Source organism: Oncorhynchus gorbuscha, linkage group LG14 (assembly GCF_021184085.1).
Source record: "Oncorhynchus gorbuscha isolate QuinsamMale2020 ecotype Even-year linkage group LG14, OgorEven_v1.0, whole genome shotgun sequence".
NCBI lineage: Eukaryota > Metazoa > Chordata > Actinopteri > Salmoniformes > Salmonidae > Oncorhynchus > Oncorhynchus gorbuscha.
This window is the reverse complement of record NC_060186.1, coordinates 44,247,343-44,271,505: the sequence shown is the minus strand read 5'-3', so window position 1 is coordinate 44,271,505 and position 24,163 is coordinate 44,247,343. Positions and strand designations below refer to the sequence as shown.

At 43.4% G+C, this 24,163-nt stretch overlaps 1 protein-coding gene across 1 annotated transcript in view; it reads right to left on the bottom strand.

Moving 5' to 3' along the window:
* The window catches only part of ttll7 (tubulin tyrosine ligase-like family, member 7), a 131,228-nt gene that overhangs the window by 11,817 nt on the left and 95,248 nt on the right, over positions 1 to 24,163 (bottom strand). Inside the window, exons 13-20 of the mRNA XM_046298121.1 lie at positions 23,178 to 23,313; positions 20,984 to 21,070; positions 17,926 to 18,160; positions 15,007 to 15,305; positions 14,035 to 14,169; positions 10,959 to 11,039; positions 3,429 to 3,589; positions 1,364 to 1,537 (exon numbers count right to left, since the gene is read on the bottom strand). Of these exons, the coding sequence (XP_046154077.1) occupies positions 1,364 to 1,537; positions 3,429 to 3,589; positions 10,959 to 11,039; positions 14,035 to 14,169; positions 15,007 to 15,305; positions 17,926 to 18,160; positions 20,984 to 21,070; positions 23,178 to 23,313 (1,308 nt within the window). The remainder of the gene's footprint in view (positions 1 to 1,363; positions 1,538 to 3,428; positions 3,590 to 10,958; positions 11,040 to 14,034; positions 14,170 to 15,006; positions 15,306 to 17,925; positions 18,161 to 20,983; positions 21,071 to 23,177; positions 23,314 to 24,163) is intronic.

Below are 24,163 nucleotides of genomic sequence, written 5' to 3'. Positions count from 1 at the left end.
TCCCATCTGGTTTGCGCTGAGTGGGACTATAATTTGTTTTTCAATAGGAAAATAATCCAACACACCTCCAGGCTGCTTAAGGGCTATTTGACCAAGAAGTAGAGTGATGGAGTGCTGCATCAGATGACCTGGCCTCCACAATCACCCAACATCAACCCAATTGAGATGATTTGGAATGAGTTGGACTTCAGAGTGAAGGAAAAGCAGCCTGCTCAGCATATGTGGGAACTCTTTCAAGACTGTTGGAAAAACATTCCATGTGAAGCTGTTGAGAGAATGCCAAGCTGTCATCAAGGCAAAGGGTGGCTACTTTGAAGAATCTAAAATCTATTTTGATTGGTTTGACACTTTTTTGGTTACAACATGATTCCATATGTGTTATTTCAAAGTTTTGATATCTTCACTATCATTGTACAATGTAGAAAATAGTAAAAATAAAGAAAAATTAGTAGGTGTGTCTGAACTTTTGTTGGTGATAGAGTGCCATTTGGGACGCATCTTAAAAGTTTACACGTTCAAAACCAATCCCCCACCAAGTCTTATGAGGATCGACATTAAAAATAGAAGAGTTGTAGAAGGGGTATAGAGGCTGGGGTCAGTTGTTGGTCAGGTGAGATTCCTGTCGGGGTACAAAGGTTCGGAAATAACACTGTGAGTTGCCGGCACCAAACGTTTCAAATGAAAACCATACTTTTTTTAGGGATTAGGAAGGGTAGACGTGTTGGGGGTTTAAGGAGTAATATTAAAGCTTGGCAGGGGGGCAACAGAGTTAGGCAGGGAAGTGGGGGGTACCACCTAGCCCAGGTATTGTTAGGAGAAACACCGAAAGAGGAAATATAAACACCTACTACTTGGTTCAGGTGCTAGATAGAGAAAGAAAATGAATGAAAATATATATATATATATATATTGGTGGGGTGCACAACACATAACATTCTGATCCCTACTAGAATTTTTATCAAGTCTGAGATTCAAAACACTGTAATACCAATGGGAATCATAACGTTGTCCAAGTCTTGTGTGTTGTCTCACTAACAACTCCATATTGGGAGTTGGAGTAAAAAAACAAATACTTTTTTTCAGAAATCCCGTTTGGAGGCTTCCCAGAATCAGGAGGGAATTAGCATAGAGACCTCCATCCAGGAATTCTGTAAAACCTGGGAACTGGGAAGGTTTCTTCCCCCAACCAGGATTTCGGGAAAAACCCAGGAACATCAGGAAAGTTCCTACCTCCAACCAATATTTTTTTTAAAGTGTACAGAATTTTACAACTCAAGTTGGAAGCATATCAGTTGCAAAAATGATTTGTTTCATCAGTAGAAAACAAAGGAGGAATGGACGTTGATTGGATGTTGATCCTCACCTAGTGTCGTCCCATTCGGGGCTGAGGCCGGTGAGCGAGCCCCGGGACTCGGAGACAAATTTGTAGACAACGAGGAGGCAGTCCCTGCACAGCTGCACAAGCCTCTGGCAACACTGGAGCTCCTGCTGCGACACCACCTCGCTGCTCTTACTGAAGATGGTCTCCCACGACGAGCTGCGCCACAGAACACACACACACACACACACACACAAAGACATAATAGGGGATAAAACAAATGCTGTACATTTAACCTCCTTTATCACACTGGCCGTTCCCCCCGACTGTGAGGGGCTCAGAACAGTGAGAGAACTGAGGGGTCGGGGCGTTTTAATGTCTCTCCTCTTCCCTCTCAATTCTTTGGGTTTTTGAACGGTTTAGAGACCGTTTTTTTCTTCTTTCCCTTTCAAAGACCTGTTAAATTCCGACCGCAATAGTCGCGGCGGCGTTTGATTGTCGAAGTTGCTCAGATGAAATATCAAACGAGGGGTTTCGTGGAGCTCAAGTGTACATTTACACCGCCTGGTCTTAGCGAGTAGCGAGGTGGGCTCCAACGCTGCATGACGCCGGGCCCCCCTGCAGCGTTTATCCTGTGGCTACAGCGGCCCACATCCTCCAGAGCGCGCTCCCTAATTAGACGCAAGCAGCATGTGGTGCCTGAGCCGCATCTGCTGGCTAATCCACCCGGAGACTCGGACTCTCATCAAGTGAAATAAAGCCACTCACTGACTCGAACAAGGCTACAGTACGGCACACTCGGTCATTGACAATCAATTACCAGCTGTGGCAGTTGCCGGGGCAGCTATACAAAAACCCACGTAGCCCCCCACGACGAGCGCTGCTAACTGCTTACAAAAAGAATATGGAGAGGGAGGAAAAGGTTGAACCTTTATCAGCAACGAGATGAGAAGCTGGCTGCACCACAGCTGGCTCTTGAAGATGATATAATATAATGTATGTGTGTGTGTGTGTCTGTAGATATGTGAATAGGAGTGTGTGTGTTTCTATAAGGATGCAGAGTGAGATGAGTCACTATGTAGAAAGCCACTTACAGTCGGCACAAAAATGGCACACAAAAAAAGTCGGGAGAGACATCAAAGGACCTTTCTACAAACAGAAGTGAGTGAGGAAAGAAGAGTATGGGACCTACTTTAGCCCTCCTTCCTTCCTTCCTTCCTTCCTTCCTGACACATAGAAAGCCCCGATGATAAGAAAACAAGATCTGTGGCCACATTATGCAGACTGAGAAATGTGTCTCGACTCTGATAGACACGTGTTGCTTTCATCCCTGTAGCTCTTTGCAGGATGAGAGGGACTGTCTGTCTACTCTGTCTGTCTGTCTGTCTGTCTGTCCGGATGTGTGCCTGCCTGCCTGCCTGCCTGCCTGCCTGCCTGCCTGCCTGCCTGCCTGCCTGCCTGTCTGTCTGTCTGTCTGTCTGTCTGTCTGTCTGTCTGTCTGTCTGTCTGTCTGTCTGTCTGTCTGTCTGTCTGTCTGTCTGTCTGTCTGTCTGTCTGTCTGTCTGTCTGTCTGTCTGTCTGTCTGTCTGTCTGTCTGTCATCTCCACAGCAGTGCATGGCTGGGCCTGTCAATAAGTGCACCAGCTGTCAATCAAACGTGCATTGGGCAGAATGTGGAGCCTAATAAATGCTGTTATCATCATGCTGTAGCATGGATTTCAGTTGTTACATACTTGATTGCCACATACTTTCTGGAGATTTGTTACTGAAATATGCACTTATCAAGGCAGAAAAAGACACGCACGATCCCTACCCTCTTTGCACTTGGAGTGATCTGAGAGAATTGGAAAGGTGTAAGAACAATGGTGAAAATTCCACTTAGTCTATCAGAGGACGAGGGCAAGGTGGAGCTATTCCCATATTGTTAATACCCTCATATCTTTGCAGGTGCATAGGGGATAGTGGATGGAGGTCGATATGAGATTGAGCACTACAGTACCAAGTATTGAAGAGAAATCAAGTATTGAGAGAGAGAGTGAAAGACAGAGACAGAAAAGGAAAGGGAGAGAGATTGATTCAGAGAGACAACAAGAGAGAGAATGAGACTTACCCAGTGTTGGAGAACAAGTTCCACAGGCCCTGTCCGTGGCTCCAGAGCAGTCGGTTAAAGACGCGGTTGAAAAGGCGATACAAATGTAAACTGTCCACGTCGGGCTCCCTCCAAAGCCGCTGCAGCACCGAGCGTACGTTGGTACGGACGATGTCCAGAACCTTCATGGGACATTAAAGAAACAGACGAAAAAAAGGGGAAAGTGATAGGAAGAGGACAACGTTAGTACGTACGATTGCAAGAAACTTCATCAAACATGGAAAAAAATGCACGAGATAGGAAGGGAGAGAAAAAGAAAATCTAAATAAATCAAGGTTTCAACAGACGCCAGAGGGACAGCATGAAAGACCACCGCAACACAATAATTAATTAAGAGTGTGCTTGCAAAGCAACACACTACTGTCATTCGTCATACTTCTTCATCTTATTATTATTCCCACCACTACTCGTCCTACAGCTTTTATGTGGAACATACCATTTCACTTTATAATGTGCAGAGAGGCCTAACTTGAGTTGCTGACATATGATTTTTATAGTCATCATACTTTAAAAAATATAATCACTTAAAAATGCACATTTTAACACGGAGCTCTTGGGTGACCAAAATATGACATTTTTGAAACATTGCTATTGATACACCTTTTACGATACAGAACACGCCAAATTACAAACCCTGCAAAAATCATTCTGATAACTATTATACCTCCTTTTACAATATTACATTTTTTGTAATTCCAAAAACTCCCATTAGTTAACATGGTGGTTCAAAACTAAACTTAATTGCCCAGCAACTCAGGAACCAGTTTTATATGAACAAGTAACTCCTTTAATAAGCTGTTTTATTGTAATAGTGTCAAATAACACTTGTAAATTCAATACCTGATGTTTCCTATAGTCCTACTAATGCTTTTTTACTGATAAAATAATCCGTTTATAGGGCTGCCAACTTTTGAAGAAAGCTTGGAGTGAAATTTGCTGTGAATTTCAGTGGGACAACTCTTAGATGGTGGAAAATTGCACCGTTTTAAAGCTAATTTCCTGCAATTCTATGTATTTTGACATGGCTTAGGCCTATGACCAGGGTGAATTGTATTGTAATAAAAACCACAGGTCAGGTGTATTCAGGATGTTTTGAACATTAAATGAACACTCATAATTTGATGACATTCTTACTTTGAGTTTTTGGGGTGAATGAAATATAAAGTATGCTATTTTTTTTTTTACTTAGAAAAAAAAAAAATAAATCCTGCTTGCTCTCCAGGAGGGTTGGCCACCCGTGATCAATGTTTCCCAAGTGCTCCGTGTCAAAATCACCCAGCCTTCAAGAAAAATCTAAAGAATATAAAATTCAGGTGGTTTATGCCAACTAGTTGGAGATCATTGCCATAGTCTTACTCTACATAGACAAATATGAAGCGTTTCTGAGTTGTGACCCACCATACAATCTCTGCCTAGCATGTGAACAATACTAAAATGTAAAAAATTATATTTGATTCCTCAAGTATTTAATATCCAATGCTTATTTGTATTCAAACTGTCCATGAATGGCTGCAAAAATACATAGCCTCATATAATTAATTTTCAAAGACACAATTACGCACATCAGATTTCAAATATGTGATTACACTACAGTGTTCTCACTGACAAGAGCAGTAATGTTGTGTTTTAGCCCAATGTAAAGAATGAGAATTGTTCCACTGATCAGACTAAATAAAGTACAGTGCCTTGCAAAAGTATTGGCGTTTTTCCTATTTTGTTACATTACAACCTATAATTTAAATTGATTTTTATTTGGATTTCATGTAACGGACATACACAAAATAGTCCAAATTGGTTAAGTGAAAATTTGTGAAAATTACAAAAAAAAGGAAAAGTGGTGAATGCATATGTATTCCCTCCCTTCGCTATGAAGCCCCTAAATAAGATCTGTAAATAGAAAACATCTCATGAAGACAAGATTACGTAAATGTGCCCCTACAACCTAACCAAATGATTTTTAAAAATCAAACTTACACTTTTGGGTTCACAATCTATTTGACAAAATGATCAGGTCACCATACCAAACTTCCCTGCTAAAACATACTGTCTTCTGCCTTTTCGTTGTCACAGTCTAAATGCCAGTCACCAAACGAGGGGACTAATGCAAGTGTGGAATAAATTGACTTCAGTACATGCTGTGGCAAGACAGGACAAAGGTTCCGCTCATGATGTTAAATTACAGGCGCAGATGCTCCAATTTCGAAACAAATTGGAGCACAGTTGAAAGTTAATGAGCTGACTAATCAGAAAAATAAAAGCAGTACTTTTCAATGCGTGAGATAAGAAATGCATTGGCCGTGAGACACGCATTTGACTCTCTTCTCACGCTCTCACGGCCAAAAATGTAGCTAGCAAGCTAGTTAGCTCACTAGCAAGTTTCTTATGTCTCTAGTTAGCTAGCTAGCTCTGTCTTTTAAGAAATCTACTGACCACCACTGAACCGCAAAACTACTAACCACAACAACACAACAACTCACCATAACTACTGACCACAACCATACAACTACTGAGAACACAACTACGGACCACAACCCCACAACTACTGACCGCAACCACATAACTGCAGACCACATTATACAATTTCACTTAAAACCCTTTCTCATCTGTAAATGCCTGTATTATTACTGTAGGACTACATAGGGTCACTGGCAATCGCGGATCATATTCAACGTAAAAAGTCCAAATAAAAATATTGATTCAACAAGGGGTATGGGAATATGTTCACTGTGTAGATAATGTGCAGATACTCATCTCAGAAAACCAATAGTCAAAACTGTATCCGATAAACAGTTAAGAGTTGTTTTCCCCTGTAGAATTGCCAACATTGTGGGATCAACAGAGTTGTTTTCCCCTGTAGAATTGCCAACATCGTGGGATCAACAGTAAGAGTTGTTTTCACACTGTTGATCCCACAATGTTGACAATTCTACAGAGTTGTTTTCCCCTGTAGAAGTGTCAACATTGTGGGAACAACAGAGTTGGTTTCCCTTGTATAATTGTCAACATTGTGGGATCAACAGTTGGAGTTGTTTTCACCCTGTAGAATTGCCAACATTGTGGGATCAACAGTTAGAATTGTTTCCAACTGTAGAATTGTCAACATTGTGGGATCAACAGAGTTGTTTTCCCCTGTAGAATTTCCAACATTGTGGGATCAACAGAGCTGTTTCCCTGTAGAATTGTCAACATTGTGGGATCAACAGAGTTGTTTTCCCCTGTAGAATTTCCAACATTGTGGGATCAACAGAGCTGTTTCCCTGTAGAATTGTCAACATTGTGGGATCAACAGAGTTGTTTTCCCCTGTAGAATTGTCCACATTATGGGATCAACAGAGTTGTTTTCCCCTGTAGAATTTCCAACATTGTGGGATCAACAGAGCTGTTTCCCTGTAGAATTGTCAACATTGTGGGATCAACAGAGTTGTTTTCCCCTGTAGAAATGCCAACATTGTGGGATCAACAGAGTTGTTTTCCCCTGTAGAATTTCCAACATTGTGGGATCAACAGAGCTGTTTCCCTGTAGAATTGTCAACATTGTGGGATCAACAGAGTTGTTTTCCCCTGTAGAATTGTCCACATTATGGGATCAACGGAGTTGTTTTCCCCTGTAGAATTGCCAACATTGTGGGATCAACAGAGTTGTTTCCAGTGTAGAATTGTCAACATTGAAGGATCAACAAAGTTGTTTCCCCTGTTGTATTGCCAACATTGTGGGATCAACAGAGTTGTTTTCCCCTGAATAATTGCCAACATTGTGGGATCAACAGAGTTGTTTTCCCCTGTAGAATTTTCAACATTGTGGGATCAACAGTTGGAGTTGTTTTCACGCTGTTGAATTGCCAACATTGTGGGATCAACAGAGTTGTTTTCCCCTGTAGAATTGTCAATGTTGTGGGATCAACCTTTAGAGTTGTTTCCCCTGTAGATTTGTCAACATTGTGGGATCAACATAGTTGGTTTCCCCTGTAGAATTGTCAACATTGTGGGAACAACAGAGTTGTTTTCCCCTGTAGAATTGTCAACATTGTGGGATCAACAGAGTTGTTTTCCCCTGTAGAATTGTCAACATTGTGGGATCAACAGTTGGAGTTGTTTTCCCTGTAGAATTGCCAACATTGTGGGATCGACAGAGTTGTTTTCCCCTGTAGAATTGTCAACATTGTGGGATAAACATTTAGAGTTGTTTCCCCTGTAGAATTGTCAACATTGTGGGATAAACATTTAGAGTTGTTTTCCCCTGTAGAATTGCCAACATGGTGGGATCAACAGAGTTGTTTCCCCTGTAGACTTGTCAACATTGTGGGATCAACAGTTAGTTGTTTTCCCCTGTAGAATTGCCAACATTGTGGGATCGACAGAGTTGTTTTCCCCTGTAGACTTGTCAACATTGTGGGATCAACAGTTAGAGTTGTTTTCCCCTGTAGAATTGTCAACATTGTGGGATAAACATTTAGAGTTGTTTCCCCTGTAGAATTGTCAACATTGTGGGATCAACAGAGTTGTTTCCCTGTAGAATTGTCAACATTGTGGGATCAACAGTTGGAGTTGTTTTCACCCTGTAGAATTGCCAACATTGTGGGATCAACAGAGTTGTTTTCCCCTATAGAATTGTCAACATTGTGGGATAAACATGTAGAGTTGTTTCCTCTGTAGAGTTGCCAACATTGTGGGATCAACAGAGTTGTTTTCCCCTGTAGAATTGTCAACATTGTGGGATCAACAGAGTTGTTTCCCCACTGTAGAATTGTCAACATTGTGGGATCAACAGTTCAAGTTGTTTCCCCACTGTAGAATTGTCAACATTGTGGGATCAACAAGTTGTTTTCCCCTGTAGAATTGTCAACATTGTGGGATCAACCGAGTTGTTTTCCCTGTAGAATTGCCAACATTGTGGGATCAACAGAGTTGTTTCCCTGTAGAATTGCCAAGATTGTGGGATCAACAGAGTTGTTTCCCACTGTATAATTGCCAACATTGTGCTTCTACACCTGCATTGCTTGCTATTTGGGGTTTTAGGCTGGGTTTCTGTTCAGCACTTTGAGATATCAGCTGATGTACGAAGGTCTATATAAATACATTTGATTTGATTTGGATCAACAGAATTGTTTTCCCCTGTAGAATTGTCAACATTGTGGGATCAACAGTTAGTTGTTTTCCCCTGTAGAATTGTCAACATTGTGGGATCAACAGTTGGAGTTGTTTTCCCTGTAGAATTGCCAACATTGTGGGATAAACATTTAGAGTTGTTTCCCCTGTAGAATTGTCAACATTGTGGGATAAACATTTAGAGTTGTTTTCCCCTGTAGAATTGTCAACATTGTGGGATAAACATTTAGAGTTATTTCCCCTGTAGAATTGCCAACATGGTGGGATCAACAGAGTTGTTTCCCCTGTAGACTTGTCAACATTGTGGGATCAACAGTTAGTTGTTTTCCCCTGTAGAATTGCCAACATTGTGGGATCGACAGAGTTGTTTTCCCCTGTAGACTTGTCAACATTGTGGGATCGACAGAGTTGTTTTCCCCTGTAGAATTGTCAACATTGTGGGATAAACATTTAGAGTTGTTTCCCCTGTAGAATTGTCAACATTGTGGGATCAACAGAGTTGTTTCCCTGTAGAATTGTCAACATTGTGGGATAAACATTTAGAGTTGTTTCCCCTGTAGAATTGTCAACATTGTGGGATCAACAGAGTTGTTTCCCCTGTAGAATTGTCAATACTGTCAATACTTTGATTTGATTTGATTTGGATCAACAGAGTTGTTTTCCCCTGTAGAATTGTCAACATTGTGGGATCAACAGTTAGTTGTTTTCCCCTGTAGAATTGTCAACATTGTGGAATCATCAGAGTTGTTTCCCCTGTAGAATTGTCAATACTGCGGGATCAACAGAGTTGTTTCCCCTGTAGAATTGCCAACATTGTGGGATCAACAGAGTTGTTTCCCCTGTAGAATTGCCAACATTGTGGGATCAAAATCATCAACAGAGGCGCGAGACAAAAAGTGGTCGCTAAGTGTGAAAAATACTTCTGGAAAACTACACCATTTGTAGTCTAAGCCTTTGGGACAAGCCTGGGGTTTAATGGAAGTCATCAAACTACATCCTATACAGCCTATATCTTGTTGTTCAATTTTATGTCAATTCAATAATTGGAAAGCAATATTTATAATCCATTAGGCTATCCTATAACTATAAAACGAGCAGTTTTCCACTACCATTAATATTAATACTTTCAGCCAGCTGAGCAAGAAAAACAAAGTTTCTACTGAAACTTACTTTTCTAGTTTTAACCTGAGGTTTCTAGTTTACTGGGAGTGTTCTTTCTTAGCTGGCTGGTGTGGCTGTGTATACATGGAAGCCGATGCACACACAATACAGACACAAATGCATACAAAAAGAAGCACATAATACGCACACGCGCACACACACAGAAATCAGGCGGAGTGTGTAGGTAGGCAGTATATGATGAAGGCAGAAAGAGAAGTACAGGGACCAGAGATTGCAGGCGGTCAATGAGGGATCCCTCATCCCTCCTTTTCATTCTCTTTCATTTCAGAGCAATGTAATTGCTATTGTTGTGGAGCCTTAGATTTCTTGACTTATTACTGATGGCCATGATGTGTGTGTGTGTGTTCCCGTGTGTGCTGGCATATGTGTGTTTGTCGATGTAGGAGCATGTGTGTTTCTAAAGGTAGAGATGCACTATTAATGGGCTAGCGTAGGGTATAGAGCAAAACGTTGTCTCTATTTGACTGCTACCTCCACCATCACTAGGCAGCCTCCAATGCTAATCAGATAGCAGAATGCTAGGATAGCTACAAGCCCAGCCAATGTCTGGTGTTCATTAGAAAGGCCCAGGGACAAGAGATTCTGTAGCATACGTTCCAGCACATTCCACCACCACAGCCCACATATGAGATCAACAACATTCATGTCATTTCAGATGTGACTTTGTTTTTGTTTACTGCTTGTTATTCCTCGCTACGTCTAGCTAAGGCTGTCAACAACAGTGATGCAAGACATAGCCACTTCCTCCCTCCCCCTCAGTCATCATTCACTCCCTTGAACAGATCTGAGACAACAAGGCAGGTGTAAGTAACAGCTCCTCCTAGTTTCCACCATATTGCTTTCACCTAACCAGATCTGTCAAGGGGACTGAATGGGGAGGCCAGAAGGGAGGAGCAAGTTTTTTGGAATGAAATGCACGGAATGAAATGTTTTTGATAGCATTCACTGATAAATCTGCACACATCCAGAAACGCTGGTATACTGAATTACCAAATGCCTCATTATGACAACAAATACAACCATTAAAGGTATAATCTGCAATATTTACAGCTGTCCAATGACAATTTAAATAAATGATATACTGTATACCCATATATTGTAGGTTATAAAAGAGTGGGTACATTTCCCCAGCCCCATCTCTCATCTTCATTAAGAATCAAGAGCCACTATCCAAATCAGGATAGTGGCTTTGATGATACTCACCTTCCTTTGTTTGGTGGAATCCAACTTTACCAGCCAGTAAGAGGCCACTTTGGGTTTGTGGTACTTCCAGTTGTCTAGTATCTGAGAGATAAAAGCACAGAATAAAATCAACAATCTGCAATAATAACTCAACAATTACTGTATTATTCACCAGTTGGGACATTGTGCAAAGAGGAGTAGCCTTTGAACAAAAACTTAGACCCCCCCGCAGCATTTTGCAAAGAAAGAAGACAAAAATTAAAATGATCTCCTTTTCCTATATGTGTGTGTGTGTGTGTGTGTGTGTGTGTGTGTGTGTGTGTGTGTGTGTGTGTGTGTGTGTGTGTGTGTGTGTGTGTGTGTGTGTGTGTGTGTGTGTGTGTGTGTGTGTGTGTGTGTGTGTGTGTGTGTGTGTGTGTGTTTCTCTCTTTGTCTAGCTTTCTCTCTCTCACTCATCCCCCTGTTCTCAGCAATCAGCTCATGGAATAAAAAAAAAACAATTTCTCTCCCATTTCTATTCTCCCTCTCCATCTCATCCCTCATTTTCTGCAATCAGCCCATGGAACCGGCGGGGTATTGTTACTCAAGTATTCAAACAGTTCAGGGTCTGCATTTGCATTGTGCCTTGGAGACTAAATCAATGTCTTGCGGTAGAGACGCCGGGAACTGCGAACAAGGCCGGCTGCAACCGAATGGGCCTTTTCATCCAAGACGCACAACCCAAAACTATATTCTATAGACCCGGCCGCCTCAGACCACCGCACCTTTTCACAGTCTATGGCCGTCTGTCATTCTGTGGAGTCTGGTGTTAGGACGGTTATAATTGACCTGCATTTTTTATTTTCTTCTTTTATGGTGTGGCTGTGAATGTGTCCAGTGAAGAAAGGCCTTAAACCCCTTACACTCGTCGAATTCGGCCTATATGGATAGGGCCAAATTGAAATGTTTCTAACAGAAGAACTATAAAAACCATATGATTGACCGTGGTAGCAAATGACAGAGAGAACTTTATTATGGGGAAATTATCAGACCAAAGATGAGGACACAACAGTTCACCTGACACAAGACTAAATTCAAGCATCACACTGTTGATTTGATGTGCATTTTCACAGCATTTGTCAACAACAACATCTGAAAATACTCTTGATACATTCAGTAACATTAGAATAATATTCATTGACATTTTTTGAAAGATTATATTACACACGTTGGCAATAGAATAAGCTTTTAATTTATGCCCACCTGATCCAGATTCTTCCTGGAACCAAGAGGGTTCTATCTGGAACCAAAAAAGACTCTTCAAAGGGTTCTCCTATGGGGAGATCCGAAGAACACTTTTAGGTTCTAGATAGCATATTTTTCTTTCTAAGAGTGTAGCATGGAGTCATGTGTGAATTCAAGTGCGTGTTCTAGCGCAAATTGTCTGCACAATATGACAAACGTAGGATCAATCTGTTCAGGAGAACCTGGGGTATAACACGTGTCATCCTTCTAACTGTGGATCAATCATAACGATCATAAATGTTGATACTGTAAATGAGTTTTCAATGAGTTTTCAAATATGGAAATGTGTAGTGCACATTTGGACTCATGGGTATGTGGTTTTCTTGGATGACATCAAAGCGGTATTTTTTAAAATAATATTATCCTCAACATCTTATCTTTCAAAACACATCGACTCCTCTAAATGTATAGCATTTCCTTCACTCAGACAACAACAAAAGCGCAAAAGTAGCTCAATTAGCGGGAGGGATGGGGCATCTTCTTGTCACGCATGGCGCTCAGGTTTATAACGGCTCTCAGTCAAAACCCATACAGCGCTGTGACGCAGAGAACCTGAGCTCCGATGTCATGTTACTGTACAGCCACTGCGTTCCAATTTAGGTGCTGATCAATGATAAAATATGAGGGGAAAGTGTTAAACTGAAACTGAGCTGAACCTATATGAAATCAAACTGACACCTAATTTACATTACCATGTACACACTTTATTTATTCTCTATTTCGATCCTAACCTTGCTATTTTACCAATCGTTATGTTTGAAATGCAGTGGGAAAGAGAATAGGGTGCCATTTGTGATACGACGATTCCACATGATTGCTGTGGTTCTGAATAATACTTGGCTCATGATTTGTAACAGATATCAAAATGACTTTGAAAATAACATCAATCACAAAACCATCTCAATTTGTCATTTTCGCAACTTGAAACCCTGTTTAAAGTAAAAATAGCTAGCCCCCGTGCTTTACTGTTTGACTCAGTAGGTAGGAGCAAGTTGCTAGCAATGTTTTGAATATAACAATAGCATGCCACCATAGTCAACTATGAATATAACATTTTTTTAAGGTGCAATATAATATTTCCTGGTTGCTAAAATTCTAATAGTTTGCCTAATTTTATTTCATGTGACAAAACAAGCAAGTGTAGAGAATCATTGTACCATCTAAACTGCTGTGAAATATATTTTTAATAACCAAAAATACTGTATTTTCTGCTGTTTGAAGCTGATGTACAAAACTGAAAGTAAAAGACAAAAACTAAACTTAAGCACGGGAAGCATAGAAATAACGCACATTGAACAGATCTATGGCTTCTTAGACTTGGTTTCAATGCGAATGACAGATCTATAACTACATTTCTATGTGAATTTGGTCGGGTCGTCTACAAAGTGACATATTGCAGCTTAGAGTTCACAGTCAACCACGGTGGCTCACTATTTTTACACAGTCATCTCACGAGTGAGGTAACAAGTCAGCCAGGTGCGGCTGCTCATCTGCGCACCTATTAAGAGTTTATTAGCGGAACAGTTGGAACTGCAATTGTGTCACACGACCTCGACACCAATGTAGCGGAGGCGATCCGTCCAGGGGAAAAGAGGCATTGATAAATACACAGGAGCTGAGGGGAATACAGTGAGGCTTTCTGCTGCCCACGTTTTGGCCATGAGGGAGTTTTCAAAGACAATAGGCAGTCAGGAGGCCACTGTGGAGGGGCTGGGAGGTCAGGAATAGTCCCATACTGTATGGTTGGCTCTGGCCATTGTCTCTCTTTGGAGATACGCTGTATATACTTTCACGCACGCACACACACACACACCTCATCCAGAACGGCCTCGGCCTCCTCCTCAGTCTTCCCCGGGAAGCGGATCCTCATGGCGCTGAGAGCGGCCAGGCTCTGTCTTGTCAGCTCTGTCTCCTGGTCTTTACTCCTCAGGATCAGCACGGGATCACCCTGCACACACAAATGTTCAAAACACATACATAAGCCAAACAAATAAACAAAACAAATGAATACAGGCCCGACAGACACACATATAGGTCAAACACACACACACACACACACACACACGCACACGCACACACACACACACACACACACACACACACACACACACACACACACACACACACACACACACACACACACACAAGGGTCAGACACACAAAGGAAAGAGAGGAGAGAAAAGAACATGAATAGGGATTAAATGCTTTTCATCATGGGTTTCAGCTGAGATCTCAGAGAGAAGAGAGCTAGAGAGAGAGATGTGGTAGAAAGAGAGGAGAGAGAGAGAGAAAGAGAGAAAGAAAGAGAGGGAGAGAGAGAGAGAAAGAAAGAAAGAAAGAGAGGGAGAGAGAGAGAGAAAGAGGGAACGAGATAGAGCGAGAGAAGACAGCGTGGCCATGGTAATTGGAGAGCACTCCAGCTCAGAGTCCATATTGCTGAGGCCTCCAGGAACAGACTGAGACTGGGCATATAAAGAGAATGGGCATAATGTGTGTGTGTGTCAAGAGAGGCCAGACACAGACCGACATTGGGTTAGGAGGACAGCTATCTGTACAGGCTTAGAGCCACACAGCACAGGGCCGCATCCAAAGAAGGACCTTCCAAAGAATGTGGAGATAGTTTTAGCAACTTGAAATGTTTCGTCAGGCACTATATGGTATGGTAATGGTAGCCTACTGTATGCTCCCAAGGGAGGAGGAGAAAGAGCAGGAGACAGAGAGTGTAGAAAGTGTGAATGTAGAAAGTGTAATGATAAGTGCGTGTGTGTGTATGTTTGTAACTCACCATGTTAGCGTGGATGGTACCTAGACTACTACTGTGCGGCACCCTGTGGGTGGAGCCGCTGCGGCTGAGCGAATGAGAGCGCAGAGAAGCGGAGCTTGGCCTAACGAGGGCCGTCGCTGCAGGAACGGAGGGCCTGGCCAGCGAGGCTCGTGTCTCATTGGTGGGTGACTGGGCTGCCAGGGAGGATATAGAACGCGGGCAGGAGATGGAGCGTCTGATTGGCCCAGAGAGGGTCGGGGAGGAGGAGGCAGAGAGGCCGGCCTTGACCGGCTTCATCAGAGGTTTCCAGTGAACTCGTCCTGAGAGAGAGGGATGAAGAAAAGGAGAAGAAAAAAAGATTACATGAAATGAAGGAATAAAGTGGTGACCTAAATAACTTAGTCCAAAGAGGGGGAACTCTCTCACTTCTCTCGCTCTCTCTTTCTTTTTCTCCCCCTCTCATCTGTCCTCTCATGCTCTGCTTTCCATACTGTCCACTTTCATTCCATCGTTGGAAATGAAGTGTGGCATTAAAAGTCCCATTCCGGGACCCGACGTGGTGGCCTATTGAATGTGGCTTTCATTAATCACTAAAGCATGTGTTTCTGTGGCTGTGGGCCGGCTGCTCTCTTCCCTCCTCAGGCCGGATTAGAGAGCAGGGCAGCGGGCCCATCCAGCCCAGTCACAGCCACAGAACCTCCCCAGGACCACGGAGCTTGAACCACCTCCAGCAGCACGTCCAGCCAGCCCAGTGTGTGTGGTGTGTGTGTGTGTGTGTGTGTGTGTGTGTGTGTGTGTGTGTGTGTGTGTGTGTGTGTGTGTGTGTGTGTGTGTGTGTGTGTGTGTGTGTGTGTGTGTGTGTGTGTGTGTGTGTGTGTGTGTGTGTGTGTGTGTGTGTGTGTGTGTGTGTGTGTAAGCCTGGTGATGAAAGTTTGTGTGCATGTGTGTGCGTCTGCTCGTATATGTGTGTGTGTCTGGACATGAGACAGTGTGTGTGTGTGTGTGTGTGTTGCTGCACCGGCGAACCTTGAGCACGGAACTTGCCAAATCGGCCACATTATAGGGCTTAGCTGAGGCCGCCCCCAGATGGGCGCTTATGGAGTCGGTAGGCGGAGGCAAAGTCACTCCAGCGAAGAGCAGCCCCTCAAATCCAGCCAAATCACTTCTTTGTCCTTCATTCTGGACCTAGGCTGTGTACAAAATGGCCCCATATTTCCTATGTAGTGCTCTACTTTTGACCAGGGCCCATTGGACTCTGGTCAAATGTAGTGCACTATATATGGAATAGGGTGCCATTTGGGATATACCCCTAATGGAAAATATAATGCTAGAGCAGAAAACCAACCAATATTTCACAATGCAACACAAATACGTTTTTGTTTGTTTTTTCTACCTGTATTGGGACTTTGAAACTTGGTGGAAAAGACACATTACCTTATACACCTGTAGGAATATCCAACTTATCAATCTTTCCCTCTAGTTTCCCGAAGAGCACATTTCAGGCCAATTTTCTGAGAGTTTTCAAGGTAAACCACAAGCCTCTCTATCTCGCTCTACTACATGCCACACACACACACACACACACACACACACACACACACACACACACACACACACACACACACACACACACACACACACACACACACACACACACACACACACACACACACACACACACACACACACACACACGACAACAACTAGTAGAATAAAAAGCCTTCCCATGGAGCCATCATCAGACGATGACCCTAATTAAAAAATATGGATTTAGCCTGTTTCATGTATTAATTAGGTAAACAAATGCATTGTACAGATTTACATCACTAATTTAGCTAGACCGGGACCTGGCCGACACCACCAAACCCAACACTGCAGTATATCTAGGAACTTGGCATGCTGGAGAGAAAGAGCAAGAGAGAGAGAGTGTATGTGTGTGTGAGGGTAATATAGAGCAATCATGTGTCTAATGCCTATGAGTATTTGCACACGTGTACGTGTGTGCGTGTACGTGCATCGGCACCTACCTACTTAACAACCTCCCTGTCTGCCCTGGTGTATGGGACAACCTAAGTGTGTGTCTGCATGCGTGCACGTGTGTGACACAAGTTTGTTTTAGTAATCATTGGACCCTTGTAGTCATCTGGAAGGCATCATGGCCAGAGAGAGCCCTCTCATAAAACAGCCTTCTCCCCAATATACCAGGACTACATCCCAAATGAAACCCTATTCCCTATATACACTTAGTGCACTACTTTTGACCAGGGCCCATCGGACTCTGGTCAAAAGTAGTGCACTCTATAGAGAATTTGGTGCCATTTGGGATGCAGCCCAAGAAAGGAGGAAATGGAGAGAATGTCTGTGAAATAGCCTTCTTATAGAAGAGGCCTCTGATTGCTAATAAAGACATTCCCAGACCCCCCTCCTCCATTTTACGAGGGTGTGTGTGTGTGAAGGGGGAAGGAGTGTGTGTATGTTTCTGTGCGTGTCTCTGTCTGTGTCTCTGTGCGTGTACACCTGTGCATTTGTGTGTCTCTGGGCGTGTCTCTGTGCGTGTACGCCTGTGCATTTGTGTGTTTCTGTGCGTCTCTCTGTCTGTGTCTCTGTGCGTGTACACCTGTACATTTGTGTGTTTCTGTGCGTGTCTCGGTCTGTCTCTGTGCGTGTACACCTGTGCATTTGTGTGTTTTTGTGCGTGTCTCTGTCTGTGTCTCTGTGCGTGTACGTCTGTGTATTTGTGTGTTTCTGTGCGTGTCTCGGTCTGTCTCTGTGCGTGTACACCTGTGCATTTGTGTGTTTTTGTGCGTGTCTCTGTCTGTGTCTCTGTGCGTGTACGTCTGTGCATTTGTGTGTTTCTGTGCGTGTCTCTGTCTGTCTCTGTGCGTGTACGTCTGTGCATTTGTGTGTTTCGGTGCGTGTCTGGGGTGCTCTCCTCCTCACCTGAGCGCTCCGACGACGACTTATACTTGTTCTCTCCCAGGTCGTAAGAGACACTCTTTTTCTCCCTTGTCTTCCCTCCTTCCCTCTCATCCTCCCTGTCATCCTCCTCTTCAGGGCCCTCCTCGGAGCTGCTGTTGTTGACGCTGCTGCCACTGGCGTCTCCTCCGTCGCCTCCGTACTCTCTTTGTCTCCTGCCGCACGGCGTCTGGGCGCTCTCAGGCATGGAGGACAGGGGCTGACACACACACAAGGAGAGACACACACCCACAGACAGAGAGACACACAGACAGAGAGACACGGACACACAGTGAGAGAGAAAGAGAGAGAGAGAAGATTATGTCAGCACCCACAGACACACCCTTCAACCCTAGCCAATTACCGTCCGTCACTGTGAGAAGCAGAGGTGACACCACGGGCCCGTACGTGTGTGTGTGTCAGTGTGAGTGTTCATGTGTCTACAAATACGCGTGTGCATCGGTGTGTATGTGTCTCAGTGTATGACTGTGTGTTTATCTGAGCGTATGTGGTGTGTGTCTGTGTACTATATGTATGAGTGTTTGTGTATATGTGTGTCTGTCTATGTGTACTGATGTACAAACTTCATTTGAGCCAGTTTGCTTCAGCAGGAAAATAATCCTGCAGCAACAAGAAATGTGAATTATTAGGTGGATTATAATTAATGGACATTTTTTGTAGGGGTTAATACATTTTTCATTGGGGCAAATCAAGTCTGACATTTTAAAGTGGGAATGACAAACTTAATAGGCCTTTTTAAACCGTGAATACACTAATATTTTGCATTTCCTGCTATGCAGGAAACTTCTCAGCAAAAACAGAGTGATCAAATTAAGTCCTACTTCTGTATGTGCATCTGTGCTCGTCTGCGCACACACAGGTGAGCGTGTTCTACACGCCATTCATGTGTACACACCCAATGAGCCGTGTGTGTGTGTTGTCTCTGTAGCTGTGATTAAAGCGACGGTGGAGAGAGACATATTAATTAAATCCAAGCGGCCACTCAAATCCTCCTTCTTGGCCTTTGTAGCATGAATTTATCATTTCCCCCCTCACCACCAGACACAAAAAAAGTTAATTAAATTGAATGTCTATTTCACACCATGGAAGGAACACATTGTTAGCATTAATAAAGCATTCACATCTGTTATTCATCAGCTAATTTAGCAAGCGCTTCTCGCGTACAAAATGTATGTGCAGGATGTGATCCTAGGCATGAGCTTATATACAATCACCGGAGGGGGGAACAAAGTGGCGAGAGTGAGAGAGGGGGAAGAAAGCGAGAAAGGGAGAGACAAAAATAGCATAGGATAGAAAGAGAGGGACAGAAAAAAGAGAAAGGGGAGAAAAGAAAACCATCTCTCTCTATCACCTCTCTCTCTCCCTCTATCAACCCTTTCTACACTGCTTAAGTATGAATCCACAGTATTTAAATTGCTTCATTTCAACCCCTCTCTCCTTCTCTCCCTCTTTTTCCAGATGGCCCGTAATACAGCCCCTGGGAGTGTGTCGATCCATCAGAGCACTCAGAGGAGGGCCAGCAGGCCAGTCAGTCCACGTCAGCCCGCACTTGGCATGGTCCAAAGCGACAGGCACAAATTAATTTCGACAAAAGCAATTGTGTCTGAACGAGTCGTTATCCTCGCGGAAAGGGCCCTAATACAGCAGAAAACTGTCCCATTGACTCGCTGCTTGGTGACTATGTCCCAAATGGCACCCTTTTCCCTGTGTAGTATTTTTGGTAAAGAGTAGTGCACAATGTAGAGAAGAGGGTGCCATTTGGGACACAACCCGTCGTGCGTTTCCCCCACTTCAGAGGAGGAGTGAGGGATGGGTTTAGATGTAGGGTTGTGGAGAGAAAGATGGAGAAAGGGAGATAGGGGAAAGGCGATGGGGAGAGTAATGTGCTGTCATGGGGGATGGGGGATTGGGGGGATTGAGGCATGTGGGGTAACGGACTGAGAGAGAGGGAGAGGGGAAGTGAGGGAGAGGGAGAGCTGACAGGTCTTCCCTTAGGGGATTGGTTGTACCAGGGCCTATCTTGCTTTGACTCTCCATCTCCATTACATGCTTTTTCTGGATCACTTTCTCTCGCTCTCTCTCTCTCCGATACCTTAAGGCAGGGGTTCCTAACCTAGGGGGCGCCAACGTTTTGCAAATACAATTTGCGATTGTTAGGACAGATCTAAAACAACCCCAATGTCTTCAATGTTTGCTAGAAGCAAGAGGTGAAATGCCATAGGAAGACATGACTGATGCACATTGGAATATATTTGGATTGACTCTATGACATTCAGAAGCTGAGCTGCAGCCTTCTAAAAGTCGAAGAGTCGAAGAAAACGGACTTTGCTTGGGAAGTAATCTTATACAATGTGTGACTCCGTTGCTATCAACTTATCTATTCACTTTCTGTAAAACAGAATTATGTATAATTCAATTGAGGGTTCATGTAAATGATCATAAAACATATTTGGTAGGGGAAGAACATTCAGAGAAATCGGGTCTAGACTTTACTTTCCTCATAGTTATTATTATTACTAAAAAAGCCTACCTAAAAGATGTCATGAGTTGCAGGATGTATAATTGCAGGAAATGAGCTTCAAAACAACATTTTCCTAGGTCCCTCAAATTAAAACAAAATCAAGCTAGTGGTGTATTTAATATAGGCTATCTCAATAAACATTTTTTTCAAATGTGAAAAAGGGGGCCCAGTGGAAAAAAGTTTGGGAATGGCTGCTTTATGGCATCAGCCCCCTTTTATACATCTGCTTCTCTGCCTTTTGTCCTTCTTCTCTCAGACGTTCTCCCTCTCTCTCTTTCTGTGTGTTCCCTTAGGGCATCTGCCCCCTCTCTCTACCTCCCTTCCTTCCTTCCTTCCTCGCTTTCAAACCTTCCTCCTCCTCCTCATACTCTCCTCTCGCTCATTCTTCCATCTCTCTTTTTCTCTGTTAATAATGATAATACAAGGATTTTACATAGCACTTTTCATGGACCCAAAGACGTTTGGAGAAGATGAAGAGGCCTCTCTTCCTCCATATCTCACCTTGGGTCCTCTCTGCCGTGACGATTTCCCCAGCAGCTTCTCGTCGTCCAGCTCACACTGCTCCAGCAGGTCCAAGATGTCCTCCTCCTGCAAACACACAGAATACAGTTGGTTAGTACTTGATCATTCATTAACGCCAATGGGAGACTTAACCAGAAGTTTGAGTATGAGTGCAGATCTCAAGTCAGTAGAACAGCCTATGGTACCGTAAAACACAGTACCATAAACCAACTGCCAAATTATGAATTCTATCAATTACACATTTAATCAATCAACTACCACTAATAAGAGTTGTAAGATTCTGTTGCTACTCCCGACCTGCAAGCAGTCGTGAAAACTCAGGTGTTCCACTTCCATAATGCCTCAGTACCATTGCATAGCTAGACCATGAAAGACCTGGCACAACATGTGTTACTCTTTATTGATGTATGGTTGCATCCCAAATGACACCCTATACCCTATAATAGTGCACTATGTACGGAATAGGGTGCCATCTATAGGGTGCCATCTGGAACGCAGCCATGATCAATCTGGAAACTTTATGTTACCCGTGGCCAATACGCTGGGCCCCTTCTCCTTTTTGGCCGCGGCTGAATTAGAGAGAGGGTGATTAATGTTGCTTTGCTGTCGTGCATGGCACCCTCCCATTGTCTCTCAAATACAGATTAAACGTGACTGTGGTCTCTCAGATTAGCAATCAAGTAGTTTTAGGCTGCTCAAATGTCAAATGCGGGGACAAAAGTGTGTGTGTGTGTGTGTGTGTGTGTGTGTGTGTGTGTGTGTGTGTGTGTGTGTGTGTGTGTGTGTGTGTGTGTGTGTGTGTGTGTGTGTGTGTGTGTGTGTGTGTGTGTGTGTGTGTGTGTGTGTGTGTGTGTGTGTGTGTGTGTGTGTGTGTGTGTGTGTGTGTGTGCCAGGGTCATAAGGCCAAAGCTGTGTTGGCATTTGGTTGAATCCCTGATCATGAACCAACCAACCAGCGCAGCCAGCCTCTCGCTCTGCAGGAGGTTAGCTCATATAGACTCAAAGCCACATGTACATATGGCAGATCCCTCCAAATCCCTCTCCCCCTCCCTCCAGCTCTCTTCCCCTCTCTCTCCCTCCATTCTAGGCTATTGCTAACTCTCTGATTGGCTATCTGTCTCACCTTCCCTTCTCCTAAAACTCCCTCTGTCTTTCCCTCTCTTCCTCCCTCAGTCTCCCTTTCTCCTACTCTCAAACACACTTTCTCCCCTTTTTCTAACTCCCTAACAGTCCAAACCCCCCAAATATCAACCATACCACTTTACCGCTTTATCGCGTCTCTCTCATACTCCTCCTTGTCTACCTACTCGCTCTCTCTCTCTCTCTCTCTCTCTCTCTCTCTCTCGCTCTCTCTCTCTCTCTCTCTCTCTCTCTCTCTCTCTCTCTCTCTCTCCCTTTCTGTATCCCTTTCTCACAGAATAGAAACCAAACACCACCACTCCATCTGAAATGCATCATGAATAAAACTCCTCAGAAAGCATGTGTGCATCCCAAATGGCACCCTATTCCCTACAAAAGCCCAGCTTTTGAGCTTTCGAGCTCTGTGGGCCCTTGTCAAAAGTACTGCACTATTGGCAATAGGGTGCCATTTGGGATGCAGTCCGTCTCTCCCCCAATGCCAGAGCAGCCCTGCGATTTCCCTATTAACAATTATTTTCCCTATGAACGTACTCTCGCACCACAAACCGCAGCAACACAGCTGCTTCCACTGCATTCCATAAGAAATTCAACCATCACAGGCACCTACAAATACGTTGAGATCTTTGAGAAACCACTACAAATTAACACCGTGACAATTCACAGAGAAGAGCTAAGGAATAACAGTGAGCGCCTAGACTGAGGAGAAGGGGAAAGGCCAGAGCCAGACGAAGCAACTGGAAACAAAGATGAGAGGTTGTACGGGTTCGTCCTGCTTTTAACAAATGCTATGATCAGCGATCAATGGATGCTTTCAAGGACAAGGTGACAAACACGGATTGAGGAGGGGGCGTGACACTCTCTCTCTGTGTGTATTTTTCGCTCTTCTTTTTTTTTTTTGCAGCAGAGAGCATCTAAATAGAGGTGAGGGGCAAGACAGAGATCGAGAGATAGAGAGGACGAGTGAAAGAGAGAGAGAGAGGTAAAAGAGAGGAGAGAGTGTGTGTGTGTGTGCTGTTCAGTCTCAGGTACATACCTTCATTCGTTTCAGAGGATTATTCATTTCCTTTTGAAGTGAGGCCGCTCGGCCGGCGAGGAAGGTCTGAAAGGCAGCTGAGAGAAGGCTTTCATACTTCTCCAGGAGGAGCTTGTCATCTGGGGGGTAAATACGTCTGTGGGAGGAGAGAGGGGGAACAAAAACAATGACATAACATTAATTTAAATAAACATTAACCACCGAGGAAAGTCAACCAGTACCCTTTTCTATTGACGTTTTTTTGAATGTCAGTTTATGTTCCCTCCCACTGGGCACAGATGTCAGTTCAACGTGTAGATTTGATTTTGGTTGAGTTGTCAACTAATGTGAATTCAATGTAAAAATCAACAAATAATGTCACCTACATTCAAGAAGACTAAACTCTCTTACATTGATCACATTTCTCAAATCCAATCAGTTTTCCTCGGTGATTCAACGTCATCATCTTGAACATTTGGGTTGAAATGATGTGCAAACAATGTTGATTCAATCAGTTTTCACTCAGTGGGCTCAGTGCTAATATACGGCTAATTTAATTGATGGTGGAGACTGGCTTAAATGTAGGATTTTACATTTTCGCCAGTTTGCTGCAGCAGGAAAATAATCCTGCAGCAACAGGAAATGTGACTTTATAATTAATGGACCTTTTTGCAGGGTTGATGCTTCGCAAGGGGAAATCAAGTCTGATATTTCAAAGTGGAAATTACAATCTTCAGAAGCCTTTTTAAACCTCAAATAAGTTTGGCATTAAAGGAAAGTTCTCCTGCAACAGGGTGATCGAACATCTGTATAGCCAGTCATTTTGAAGCGCGAACAGCCTGCTTTGGGGTTGGAACGGCCCCCTCACCCACCATAATCAAGGGGATAAACCAATGTAAATGTTGAGATCGTGGGGGGATAAAGCTGTCAATCCTTTAAGAGCTACACATGTGAGTGATGGCTCAACTCGAGAGGCAAAGTTTAGCGATGGCCCTATAGGGCTCCAA